Source organism: Rhinopithecus bieti, unplaced genomic scaffold (assembly GCF_001698545.2).
Source record: "Rhinopithecus bieti isolate Rb0 unplaced genomic scaffold, ASM169854v2 scaffold_59762, whole genome shotgun sequence".
NCBI classification, from domain to species: Eukaryota; Metazoa; Chordata; class Mammalia; order Primates; family Cercopithecidae; genus Rhinopithecus; species Rhinopithecus bieti.
This window is the reverse complement of record NW_016822991.1, coordinates 113,843-127,758: the sequence shown is the minus strand read 5'-3', so window position 1 is coordinate 127,758 and position 13,916 is coordinate 113,843. Positions and strand designations below refer to the sequence as shown.

At 51.1% G+C, this 13,916-nt stretch overlaps 1 protein-coding gene across 1 annotated transcript; it reads right to left on the bottom strand.

Moving 5' to 3' along the window:
• Positions 1–6: 6 nt before the first annotated feature.
• SYP (synaptophysin) lies at positions 7–11,951 on the bottom strand. Its single transcript, XM_017861190.1, has 7 exons — positions 11,848–11,951; positions 10,647–10,712; positions 9,392–9,516; positions 6,187–6,382; positions 5,274–5,465; positions 3,409–3,739; positions 7–1,240 (listed from the first exon to the last, which is right to left on the bottom strand). The coding sequence occupies exons 1-6, from the start codon at positions 11,881–11,883 to the stop codon at positions 3,413–3,415; spliced, it is 942 nt and encodes a 313-aa protein (XP_017716679.1). The 5' UTR covers positions 11,884–11,951; the 3' UTR covers positions 7–1,240; positions 3,409–3,412.
• Between the last annotated feature and the right edge of the window lie 1,965 nt (positions 11,952–13,916).

Here is a 13,916-nt window from a genome sequence, read left to right as displayed (position 1 = left end):
GGGTGGAGGTGTGGAGGGAGGGAGGGGGCAGGGGAAGGGGGAAGAGGGGTGGGCCAGCCCCACAGACCCGTTGGTTCTGTCCTCTGATTAACCTAACTGTTTCATCACGGGAGTGGGGAAGGGTGTGTGTGGTGGGGAGCTTCTCTCTGGATCCCACGCCTCACCCTACAAGCCATATCACTTGGCTCTTCTCAGGCCACTTCCCTCTCGAGCTGTAGCCAGAGCCATTCTCCTCCACCCCTAACAAAACCCATCTGGAAGCTCCTATCCAAGTCCCCTCTCCACTGCCCAAACCCAGCCACTGTAAAACATTTTCTATACTGCACCATGGGGAGGGGCTGCCCTTTCTGAAACCACCATGGAAGCCCCATTCTAAGCCCCATCCTGTCTAGAACCCTGGTTTGGCCCATTCCTGAATCCCACTTGTTGCCTTGCTCAAGATCTGTCCCCTTTATAATCAAGCTCAGTCTCCCAAATGTTCCAAGCCACACCCTTTCCATAGGCTCTGGTCCCAGTCCAAGACCCACCTACTCTGGAGCCCACCATTCTGCCTCGCTCAAAGCCCCGCCCCTTCTAGAACCCTGCCCTCAGCGTCCTTCCAAGCCCCACCCCAGAATGCTCTAGCGCACTCCTCTCCTTCAGACTCCAGATCCACTCTGTCTGGAACCCAACCTCCCTGCCGACCCCTCCACTCCACAGCTCCTCTCCAAGACCACCTTGGGTCCAAAATGTCCTCTCTACCCGAAGCCCCCCCAATCTCTGCCTTTCTCTCACCCTGGAGTTGGATTTCCCTAATGGCCTTTGCTCAGGCAGGCATTGCTGGAGGAACCAAGGCCAGAGCTGGGAGGAGGGGAGGGGGAGAGAAGAGAGAGTCTGAAGCCACACGCACCCTCCCCACAGCCGAGATCTGTTCTCTCCCTGTCCTTTCAGATCCCCCTAACCTCAGGGGACAGGGAGGGTAAACAGAGAGGGGCCAAGGGATGCAGGGAAAGGGACAGGGGTAAGAGAGGAGGCCCACTCAAGACTGGGCACCTAGTGCATGAGGGGAGTAGAGTGAGGGCAGGGCTTAGACAGATAAATAGATATTTATATATAATATATATATATTTAAACAACAAAAGACAAGTTACGGGTCTTCTCCTGGCTTGAGGGGTGGAGACCTAGGGTGTAGGGGTGGGAAGGGGGGCAGGTCTTCTCCCGAGCTCTTGCCCCACCATGGGTCCTCCTGGGCTTCACTGACCTGTAGAGACAAAAGACAGAAAGGAGAGGGGGTCCGACATGGGTGGCGCCCTCAGATAGGGGTTGGGCTGTTATGCCTTTTTCCTGGCTTTATGTCTTTTCTTCTTTCACTTATATTGCTGGAGACAACTTCATCCCAGCTGCCTCTACTGAGAAGATATACCTGACCTTGCCCCCACTGGGTTAGGTACCAAAGAGATTACAGTCTCCCTCCCCCAACCAAAAAAGTAGTCCCTTGACAGGTACTGTTCTAGCCATTTGTGATAAACTATATTGAGCAAAACAAAGATCCCTGTCTTTGTGCAGTTTATATTGTAGCAGGGGGAGATAGACTTCACACAGCGAACATGATGCATGAGTGGATTATATCGTATAATACAGGGTGACAATAAGTGAAATGAAAAAAAAAAAGTGAGCTGGGCATGGTCGCTCACACTTATAGTCTCGGCTACTTGGGAGGCTGAGGTGGGAGGATCGCCTGAGCCCAGGATTTCAAGTCTAGCACTCCCAAAGTACTAGGATTACAGGCATGAGCTACCATGCCCAGCCTGCGACAGGGCAGAGTTCTGCACAGGAGGACTGTGGCCTAATTTAGGATTTAACAGAATCCCTCCAGATGCTATGAGTAGAACAGAATGGAAATGGAGACCTGAGAAGAGGTCCAGGAGAGATGACAGTGGAAGATGATGGATATATTTTTTGAAGGTAGGACCAACAGGATTTTTTGATGAATTAGATATGGGATCCCTTTCCATCCTGGCTAACCCAGTGTCAGAGGCTACCTCGAAGTATTGCCACCTTCTTGCCTCCCCCCACTTCACGCCACCCTCTAGCCTTTTCCTTCTGCCTTTCCTCCCCTACATCCTTCCTCCTATCTGAGGGAAATCTCACTTCTCTTTTCTTTTTTTTTTTTTTTTTTGAGAATCCCTTTGTCGCCCAGGGGGGGGGGCAGGGGCACAATCTAAACTCATTGGAACCTCCGCCTCCCAGATTCAAGCGATTCTCCTGCCTCAGCCTCCAGGGTAGCTGGAACTATAGACGTGCGCCACCACGTCTAAAATTAAAATATTTAATATAAAAATTAAAAATAATTTTTATATTTTTAGTAGAGACGGGGTTTCACCATGTTGGCCAGGCTAGTCTTGAACTCCTAACCTCAGGTGATGCGCCCACCTTGGCCTCCCAAAGTGCTGGGATTACAGGCATGAGCCACCTCGCCTGGCCTCTCTCTTTTCTTTTCTTATTTCTTTTCTTTTCTTTTCTTTTTTTTTTTTTTTTTGAGACAGGGTCTCGCTCTGTTGCCAGGCTGGAGTGCAGTGGCAGGATCATAGTTCACGGCAGCCTCAACTTCCTGGGCTCAAGTGATCCTCCCACTTCAACCTCCCAAGTAGATGGGACAGATGCATGCCACCACGCCCAGCTAATTTTTGTATTTTTTGTAGAGGTGGGACTTCATCATGTTGCCCAAGCTGGTCTCGAACTCCGGGGCTCAAGCGATCTGCCCGCCTCGGTCTCCTAAAGTGCTGGGATTACAGGGGTGAGCCACCGAGCCCGACTCTCACTTCTCTTTTAAGGCCCAGCAAGAAGGCTGGCAAGCCTTTCCAGGACCCCACCCCGTCCCTCTTCCTCCTTTGAAGTTCCACACTACTTCCCTCCCCTCGAGCGTTGGGGAGAGGCGGCAGATCTATCCCCTCCTCCCGGATTGGTGAGCTCGTCTGACCTTCAAGATCCACGCCCATTTACCCTCACCATCTATTGGCCTTATCACCTACTGGCTTATCAGTCACTTCTAAGACCCACCTCCTCGTCGCTTCCTTGACACTTGCGCTCCGCTGACTTGCCATTGCGCAAGTCCCCGATATTCCCTCCCTTTATTGGTTGCTCTGCTTCTCTCCCCCCGCCTTTCCCCGGAGTTGCACTTCTACCTCCCTCCTATTGGCTCTTCATTCTGTCCATCTTGAAGCACCATTCTTCTTTTCTCCATTCATTGGCTAGTTTTTCAGCTCTTAGCAGGTAGCTCTGCCTCTTGATTGCCTCCTTCAAACTTCAGTCCTTACTTGTCCCAGTTAATGCCTTACGTACTCTTTACCCCTGACTCTTATTGGTTCACTGACCCGCTCGTCTCTTTTCTTGTACCCTCCTTGGCTGCACCGCTCGCCGGTCACTCACCAGACTACATCTGATTGGAGAAGGAGGTGGGTGCACCCTGCGGGCCGTAGCCTTGCTGCCCATAGTCGCCCTGAGGCCCGTACCCACCGCCACCGCCGCCGGCTGGTTGACCATAGTCAGGCTGGTAGCCGCCCTGAGGCCCGTAGGAATCCTGGGGCCCGTACCCGCCGGGGCCCTGCCCGTAGCCCGCATCTCCGTAGGCGTCCCCGGGTGCCGGTTGTTTCTCGGGGGCGCCGGGAGGCGCGCGCAGGAACGGGGCGGCCCAGCCTGTCTCCTTAAACACGAACCACAGGTTGCCGACCCAGAGCACCAGGTTCAGGAAGCCGAACACCTGCAGGGAGACAAGGCTCGGCTGTGGTACCCCGCCCATTGCCTTGGCGGTCCTGCGTGCAGGAATGAGCATGCGGGGAATGAATCCATAGGCTCCGCAGGGTGGGGGTTTCTGAAACCCAGACTCTCTGAGTCCCAGTGCGAGAACATCGATGTGCAGAAAAATCACCTCTGGCGGGGAGGGCGTGTTAGAAGAATTTGGAGTCCTGGGGATGCTGTGATCTATCAGTATTACATATACAATTATTTACATATTTGCACATATGCACATTATATACGCGTTTATGCATGTATAAAATGTAAATTTGTAATATATTCATAGTAAAATGTAAGGATACAAACTTATTAAATATAACTATACCACTAACATGCATCTAAATACATAAATGTAGATATAAATATATGTATAAGTGCACATGTATAAAATATATGAAACTTGCATAATTTTTTTTTTTTTTGAGATGGAGTTTCGCTCTTGTTGCCCAGACTGGAGTGCAATGGCACGATCTCGGCTCACCGCAACCTTCGCGTCCTGGGTTCAAGCAATTCTCCTGCCTCAGCCTCCCGAGTAGCTGGGATTACAGGCGTGTGCCACCACACTTGGCTAATTTTGTATTTTTAGTAGAGATGGGGTTTCCCCATTTTGGTCAGGCTGGTCTTGAACTCCCGACCTCAGGTGATCTGCCCGCCTTGGCCTCCCAAAGTGTTGGGATTACAGGCGTGAGCCACTGCGCCCAGCCACATAAAGTAATTTCAAGACATAAAACACTTTACGTATCTTTCCCTATATGCCATGCCCTCTTCTAAGAGCTTTACATGTTATAAGTTTACTTAAAATTCAGTTTTGGGCAGGAAATACTATCTCCATTTTATAGTTGAGGAAACTGAGGCCCTAGAGGCTAAGTTACCTGAAGTCTCACATCCAGCAAGTGACAGGAAAGAAAAGTTGTAATCTTAGCATCTGTAATCCTTGTATATGACTTACCTTGTGCTAGGCCCTTTTCTGAGCACTCGGTATTATTAGTTCACTAAATACTCAACTTTGGAGCAAGACCCATTATTAGTTTTCGATTATACATGCTCAACTGAACCCTGAGAGGCTGTCGCTAGTTTCAGGTCAGGGAGCTTGCAAGATGTAGAGCTGGGATTTGAGCGCAGACAGTCTGACTCCAGCCAGCAGGGGGCATCCAAGTGGGGAAACATTTCAAGTTTTTCCTTCATTTTGCGCATGAGGAAACTGAGGTCCCAAGAGGGTGCTGAGTTGCCAGAAATTCTACATGTCTAGGCTGGGTCTGGGATCCAGGTCTCCCAAACCTAATCTGGACAGAAGCTGTCATGTTCGCCCTTTGGGGACAGTCTGTGGTGTCACAGTGGTTACAGTTGCTAGCTCATCCTTCAATGTTGTTGGCACGTGTTCTCCAGGGATACCCCTTGGATCTCCCCTGACTCTCCTCTTATTCTCCCACTCCACTACTCCCCATGCCGGACTGTACTGTTTTCCACTCTCCCTCCTCCAGCCAGCACTTAGGGCTTACCACCGAGGTGTTGAGTCCCGAGGTCACAGGGTCTCTCAGTTCCTTGCATGTGTTCCCTGTCTGGCGGCAGACAGGCATCTCCTTGATAATGTTCTCTGGGTCTGTGGCCATCTTCACATCTGACAGCCCCTTGGCCCACGCCGATGAGCTAACTAGCCACATGAAGGCAAACACAGCCGTGGCCAGAAAGTCCTAAGGCAGGCAGGAGTGAGGAAGACGGCACTGTGAGTGGACTGCTTCACGCTAGGCCCTGGGGCCTCCTCGGATCACAGGCTTTCTTTGGGGACGAGACCCCCAGAAGAGGCCTGTCTCTCCCCTGCCTTTTCAGCTTTCAAGCCCACAGCACTTTCACCTGAAGGTGGCCCTCCCAGCTTGAGCTTGTGTGTGTACATGACACAGAGGATGTGGGAGTGTGATTGTGATATGTGGCTGTGGGTGTTGGGGGGAGGGGAACTCTGTGGGATGATTTCCGAATCTGTGGAAAGTAATGTGTCTTTCCACTTTTGTCTGCATGTGGGAATTTTTGTCATTTTGTGTCTAGGCTGAGGGTGTGTGAGTACAGCGGTGTAGGAATCAGTGTGTCGGTGTGGCATGATGACAGGCATGACTGTCACAGTGAACCTCTGTGGGCCTCTTCCTTTGATCTAGGCTGTGTGGTTGTGTGAGAGCAGGAAGGTTCTCAGGTGTGGGCCTGTCTGGGATTCTGCATGGGCTGTATGTCTCTGTGACTCTATAACTCTGTGTCCCTGATGCCTGGTGTGGATTAATAGCAACGGCAGCTATATGTGTGGCTGTTATGGTGGCTGTGTGCCTATGGGCCTGTCTGGGATTTGGTGTGGTCTGTGAGCATGGCTGTGTCCCTGAGGTTCCGTGTCCCCATGGTCGCTACATGCAAGTGGTTGTGGGGACTCACCAGCATGGGCCCTTTGTTATTCTCTCGGTACTTGTTCTGCAGGAAGATGTAGGTGGCCAGAGCCCCCATGGAGTAGAGGAAGGCAAACACAGCCACGGTGACAAAGAATTCGGCTGACGAGGAGTAGTCCCCAACTAAGAAGACCTTGGTGGTGCCCCCTCGGCAGGTGGGTGCATCAAAGTACACTTGGTGCAGCCTGCAAACAGAGGTGGGCAGGTGTGGCCCAGCCCCTAAGAACCCCCTCAACCCTCCAGCCCAATCATGGGTCCCCCCGATTCTGACAAGGCCCCAGGAAGAGGAGGAAATAACCATTCATCGAGCACCTACTATGTACCAGTCACATTTCACTGATTGCTCAAAACATCCTGGTGAGATAGGTATTATTCATCCCTCACTCCAACCCAAGCACTCTGGTCTCTCGATTATTTCTAGAACTTGCCAGGCATCCTCCCTCCCCAGCATCTTTCTTTGTACTGGCTGTTCCCTTTGCCAGGAGTGCTTTCCCCCTAGATAGCTTCGGGTCTTACTCCCTCATCTCCTTGAAGCTTTGCTCAACTGTCACCTTCTCATTGCGACCTTCCCTGATCTCCCTACTTAAAATTAAATTGAAACATTCTCACAACCAGCACTCCTTAGCCTGGCTTCCTTGCTCCACTTTTCTCGATAGTAGTGGTATCCATCTGACATACCAGATATTTTATTTTTTTTAATCTTGTTTTTTGCTGTAACTACAAGAGGGTGGGGCTTTTTCCTCTGTTTTCACCACTGTATCTCCAGGCCCTGGAACAGTGCTGGCACCTAGCAGGCACTCAAGAAATGTTTATCAAATGAAATGTACAGAGGCGGAAACAGAGGCTCAGGGAAGTGCATTAACTTGCCTAAAGTCACACAGCTGACAAGGGAATGTCAGAGTTGGGATCTGAACCTTGTTTTCTCCCTTCCTCAAGTTGACTTTCCTCTCCCACCCTAGTTCAGGTCCCCAAGAGAAAAAAATGTATGCATAGCAGAGGAGAGCCCAGCAACTACACAACAGGAAAAGACAGAAAGAAAGGAGGGTAAAGGGATCCTGGAACAGGGTGTGTGTATGTGAGGGAAGAGGGGAGGTGTCCTGGGACTAAGGCCTTTCCTGTGGTGTGATGGAAGAAAGGTGGGGGTTGTAGAGAGAAAATGTCTGTGGGGAGAAGTACTGGAGCACGGTCTCAGATTGGAGGCCAGGATCCTGAGATTGAGCAAATGGTGCCAATGCCTTTGTGTAGCAAAGGCCCTGAGGGAAGAGGCTTGCACTTATTAATCACCTACTAAGCAGTTTACATAATTGTCTCATTTAATGACAGCCTCCAGCAATTCTCTAAAGCAGGCTTTATCATACCCTTTTTACAGATGAACAGAGGCTTAGCAAGGTTGTTACTTGCCCAAAGTTGTACAGCTCCTAAGTGATGGAGCTAGGAGTTGCATCTGGGTTTGAGTTTCTATTTCTAGTGGGCTGGGTCAGAAGAGGAGGTCCATAAGAGGGAATGATAGGTCCTTGGGTATTAGGGCAGTTTGGGAGAGATTTGCTCAGGGGGACCCAGGGCCAAGACTCTTTTCTGGGGACTTGTGGGCTAGAGCCTTAGGACCCAAAGTTCTAGACATGAGAGGTGTGGGGATGGTTGAGGTCTTGTGGATCCCCAAAGGGCCGGCTCTAAGCAGTGTCCCATGCTGCCAGCTCCCCCGCCTTCCCCAAACTCTTCTCTCCCTTGCCTCTGTGGACCCATGGATACCTGGCTGCTCCTCTGCCTCTCAGACCACACTTTCCCGGCACCTCCTCTCTTTTCCATCATTGCTCAGGGCCTGTGCTAGGTTTTCTTCTATTTTCACTCTTCCATCCCCCCACTGGGTGATCTCTTGAGCCTACATTTACCCTTAGTGCTCGAAGACCCCCAGTTTCCAACTCAATCCCTGTCCTCTTTCCTGAGTTCCTTAAATTTATTTTATTTATGAACAAACACTGATGGAGCACTTATTGTGTGCCAGGCACTGTGCTAAGCACCTGATGAGTATTAACTCATTGAATGCTAACCACAACCCTGTGAGGTAGATATTATTAGTATTCCTTTTTACAGATAAGGAAATTGAGACCCAGAGTGGTTATGTAATTTGGCCAAATAGTGGGGGAGTCTCAGAAACCTGTGCAGGGATTGTGCCTGTGGGTCTCGATTGTCCCACCCTGCAGGAGGTAGACATCATTGTGAGGGTAGTGCCCATGCCAGCTGTGCTCATTCTTGTGTACCTAGCACCCAGTGTAGTGCCCGGCACACAGTGTGAGCTCAATAAATGTCAGAATTGTTTAACTGGGTTTAATTTTTCCCTATATCTAAGCAGTGCCCCTCATTATTCTCTACCATAAAACCCTACATGAGGATCCCCTCCTTGAGTTTCTCTCAGTCTGCTATTATCCTCTTTGTTAATTTATTCATTATAATCTAGGCTCCATGAAGGTAGGGAGTTGGGTCTGTTTTTTTTTTTTTTTGAGATGGAGTTTCGCTCTTGTTGCCCAGGCTGGAGTGCAATGGCGCGATTTAGGCTCCCAGGTTCAAGTGATTCTCCTGTCTCAGCCTCCTGAATAGCCGGGATTACAGACATGCACCATGCCTGGCTAATTTTGTATTTTAGTAGAGACGGGGTTTCTCCATGTTGGTCAGGCTGTTCTCAAACTCCCGACCTCAGGTGATCCACCCGCCTCGGCCTCCCAAAGTGCTGGGATTACAGGCGTGAGCCACTGCGCCTGGCGGGAGTTGGGTCTGTTTTAGTTACTATCATGCTCCCAGCACTTTGAGTAGTACCAGATATACAATAAGTTCTCAAAAATGTGTATAGAATGAATGAATGGGGATTAAATAATAATATTGGCTAACATTAATTGAGTACCTACCGGGTTAAGGTATGTATATACACCTGTCTTTTACTTTTGTATCTTATTTATTGCCTGTCCTTTACCCCTTCGCTGGAACAGAGCCAGAGGGCCACAGCCTATGTCTGCCTTGCTCACCACATAGTCCTAGAGTCCAGAGCAGTGCCGGGTACAAGGCAGGTGCTCAGTGATCCCAGTGGATGTGGCCTCTTGAGGTGGGAGCTGGGCAGGAGCTACTTGGGGGGGAGGTATTGGCCGGTTCCACCCTGCCCCTTCCTCTCCCAGGTCTGTTGGGATCCCAGGGTGGGAGCACACCTGAAGGGGTACTCGAACTCGACCTCGATGCTGAGGTCACTCTCGGTCTTGTTGGCACAATCCACGCTCAGCTGGAGCTCCCCACTGTAGCTGCCGCATGTAGCAAAGGCGAAGATGGCGAAGACCTTGGGCAGCAGGGATGGGGATGGCCACAGTGAACCTGTGTGCATGTGGGAGGGAGGTGCCCTCCTCTGGACAGACTGGGGGCCCAGCACAGGCAGCAGCAGATGGAGCAGTCCCCACCCCCAACCCCTAATCAGGGCTCATCGGGACCAAGGACAAGCTGATTACAAGGGTATGGCTGTCTCTTCCTGTTTCTCTCTCTCTCTGTGTCTCTCTCTGTCTCTGCCTCTCCATGCTGATCTCCCTCTTCTCTGTTTGTCTCTGTTGTTCTCTGTGTATCTCACTGTGTCTCTGTTTCTCTCAGTATCTCTGTTTCTCTATGTGTCTTTGTCTTTCTCAGATGTCTCTTTGTCTCTCTGTGTCTCTGATCCTCTCTGCCTCTGCCTGTCTGATCTCTTTGTGTCTCTTTTTATCTCTTTTTTCTGTCTGTGTAAGTGTATGCCTGTATGTCTGTGTCTTTCTGTTTCTTGGTCTGTTTGTCTCTGTCTTTCTGTCCTGTCTCTCACTCGGTCTCTGGATGGCTCTCTCTCTGTCTCCCTCTTGCCTCTCTGTGTGTTGGTTTCTCTTTTTTCTGAGTGTCTCTTTCTCTCTGTGTCTCTCTCTCCCCCACCCTGTTTTCCTGCCTCTCTCCCTGCGTCTGTTTCTCTTTGCATCTGTTTTCTGTGTCTCCCTTTTCTTTGTTTCTGTTTGTCTCTTCTCTGTTATCTCTGTATCTCTCTCATCTCCATATTTCTTTTTTTTTCTCAGTATTTCCATCTCTGTCTTTATCATTCCCTGTCCCTCATTCTCTCTGTCACCTTCACTGTCTCTGGGTTTCTCTGGCTTTGCATAGCTTACCCAGCATCTGCTACAGGCTCCACCTCTCCCACCCCTCCCTCACTTCAGGAGAGGAGGTAGGACGTCACAATCTCCCACTTCACAACGGGGGTACCCTCAACCCTATGTGACGTCACAGCTCGTCTGTTTTCTGGCTTCAAACCCCTGAAACCTCACCCTGGAGCCTAATTCCCCCATCCCCTACAACCCCCGCACTCATCTCTGGCTACCCGTCCCTACTCCACCCCTGCTCTTCTGGACCCCATGACCTCCCTCACTCCTTGCACTCTCCCCCAACAGCCCAGACCACACTCACCCATTGCAGCACCTTCACAAAGCCGAGGGGCTCCTTGACCACCCGGAACTGACCCCCAGCTACCAGCTGAGGAGAGAAACAGTGGGGAAGGGGTGGGGTTGTTGGAGGTAGAGAGGGAGGTGAGTGGCAAGGCTGCCTATCAATGACCCCTGGGGATGGAGCATGTGACCTCGGGGAGGGGGTGAAAAGGAGAAAGTGACACCTTGGGAAAGGTGTGAGCCCCAGGGTCTCTGAGAAAAGACTCCGGGGGTCCAAAGACTGGTGGGAAGGTCTGAAGAGATGGTGAGTCAGATGGCAGAGGTCGGGGGTGAGGGAGATGGGGATGAGGTCAGGACTAGTTAAGGAGAGGGAGCAGGTCTGAAACGTAAAGGCGAGTCAGATAGGGAAGGGGTTCGGGTGGAGAATGGGGATGGAGTGGGGTGCATTCTGGTGGGGGATTGTGATGGTGAAGGTGAGTCATAACAGGGCAGGAGTCGGTTTGGCTCAGGTGGGGGAAGGGTCTGCAGCGGTAAAGGTGTGTCAGATGGCAGTGATGGTGGAGGTCTGAGGTGATGGGGATGGGGAAGGGCTGGGACTGATTGGGGGTGAGTTTCTGAGGTGGCGAAGAAGAGAGAGATGGCGGAGAGGGTCTGGACTGATTAAGGTGGGGGAGGGCTGGGACATGGCTTCAGTCGCTATGTGCTGGAGATGAGGAGACTGAGGGTTTTGGAAGGAGTAAAACCAGATTGTCCCCTAGGTGTGCTCTGGGGGAAGGGGTGGTCGCCTATGGGGGTACAGTCTCTGTTTGGGAGGGGCGGGTGCCAGTCCTCTCCCCACCCCGCCCCACACCTTCTGTCGCTCTATTTCCTAGATTATCCGCAGCACCCCCCCATCTTCCTTCCACTCTCCCCTCCCCTTGTCCCTTGCCCTCACTCCAGCCCCCGGGCCCCTATTCCTCCCCTCGCGGTCGCCAGTAATGAACTGGGCTCCGGGGGCCCCCGCTGCGGCAGTGAGGACGGCCCTCGCTGCGGCAAAGAGCGCACTCCTTTTCTCCACCTCCCCTTTCCTCCCCTTCACCTGCCGCAGACCCCAGCCCCAGCGCCGGGGACCTGGTCTCCGCTGCCAGACCCTGGCCACCACCTCCCAGAGTCGGCGGGCCTGAGCGACCCGGCCCTGGCAGCCGGGCAGCGGCGGGCTCTGTCCACGGTGCTGGAGCGCGTACCTGATTCACCACGTCCATGTCTGCCAGCAGCAGCATCAGCAATGCAGGGGGCGGGAGGCGCCGGCTAGCAAGGGCGGCGCGGGGCGCGGCGGGGGCGGCGCGCGCTCGTTGGAACAGCCCAGGCGGCTGCAGCCCCGCCCCTCGCGCCCCCTCCTTGCCCGCAACGCGCCTGCGCACAGAGGGTTGTACCCCAGTCTCACCGGCAGCCATTCCGGCCGGGAGACTGGAGCCGCGAGAGCGTGCCGGAATATGCTTTGGGAAAACACAGCTCGAGGGCTCGGGAGAGGAGACCTCCCCGCTCGGTCCTACAGTGTGACAACTTTGCCAGGCCCTTTTCTGAGTTTGTTAAACATGTTCACTCATTTAATGCTTACAGAAGTCCTATGTCGTAGGGACTATTCCGCCGTTTTTACAGATGAGGAAAATGATTCCCCAGAGAGCTTAAGTGACTCTCACAAGGTCAGCCAGCTACTAGCTGGCAGTGCCCAGAGTCCCTGCAGTTTAAACACGGTTCAAGGTCTTCCAGGTTCCTTTTTCATAGTCTGCATTTTAAGCATACCCTGAAACTCTCTCCTTCCCCCAGCTAACCATCTCCCTTATTTCTCTCTTCCTCTTTGTCAAATTAATGCCTACTCTAACTCTACCACTTTACCTGCTATGTATTCCTTAACTCTCTCTTAATTGGAATAACCCTCCTTCCTGCAACTAAAACTAGGCCCATCAAGGTCAACAGTGATGGCAATGATACAAAACCCAAAATACAGTTGGGGCTTAAGATGCTCAACTTCGGCCAGGCGCGGCACTTTGGGAGGCTGAGACAGGTGGATCACTTGAGCTCAGGAGTTTGAGACCAGCCTGGCCAACATGGTGAAACCCCATCTCTAGTAAAAATACAAAAATTAGCTGGCTGTGGTGACGGGCGCCTGTAATCCCAGCTACTTGGGAGGCTGAGGTGGGAGAATTGCTTGAACCCAGGAGGCAGAGGTTGCACTGAGGCGAGATCACACCACTGCACTCCAGCCTGGGTAAAAGAGCGAGACCCCATCTCAAAAACAAAACAAACAACAACAACAAAAAAACTACTGAGATACTGTTTTTCATCTTTCAGGGTGGTGAGTATCAAAAAGTTTGATAACATTGCATATTGGTAGGTTGGCCAGAAACAAGCATTCTCATAAATCGCCTGTGGAAGTTTCGTTGGTATAACATGTGTAGAAGGCAATTGGGCAAAATCTAAAAAAAAAATTCATTTACTGTTTGGTTCAGCTTCATACTTCTAGGAATTCATCTTACAGATAGACTCATAAATGTGCTAAAATATATATGTATAAGATAATACACGACTGGCCTGTTTATTTTTTATTTTTTATTTTTTTGAGACGGAGTCTCGCTCTGTTGCCCAGGCTGGAGTGCAGCGGCACGATCTCCGCTCACTGCAACCTCCGCCTCCCGGGTTCAAGCAATTCTCCCTGCCTCAGCCTCCCCCAAGTAGCTGGGGTTACAGGCACCCGCCACCATGCCCATCTAATTTTTTTTTTTTTTGTAGTTTTAGTAGAGACAGGGTTTTGCCATATTGGCTAGGCTGGTCATGAACTCCTGACCTCATGTGATCCTCCTGCCTCGGCCTCCCAAAGTGCTGGGATTACAGGTGTGAGCCACCGCCCCGGGCCAGGGCTGTTTATAATAGGATAAAGAATGGACGCTCCCAAAGTGCTCATTGCTGGTAGCCTGTTTAAATAAACTCTTGATACTATGCTGCTGTCATTATAATAACATGGAACTATGGAATGATTGCCAAGATATTTAGTTAAGTAAAAAACGCAAGATGTCAAACTGTGTGGTAATTGTGTACAAAGAGAAGAGAAGGGTTATATCAGACAGAGAATAGCTAATATTTAAATTGTGGCTATTTTCTGTCAAGTACTGTTTAGAGAACTTCGCCTGTATTACTCACTTAAATTCTCACCGTAACCCTATGGGACAGGTACGACAACTATCTTCATTTTACAGCTGAATAAACTACGAGGCAGAGAGGAATTTTCCTAAGTTCACACAGCTGGCAAATTGGT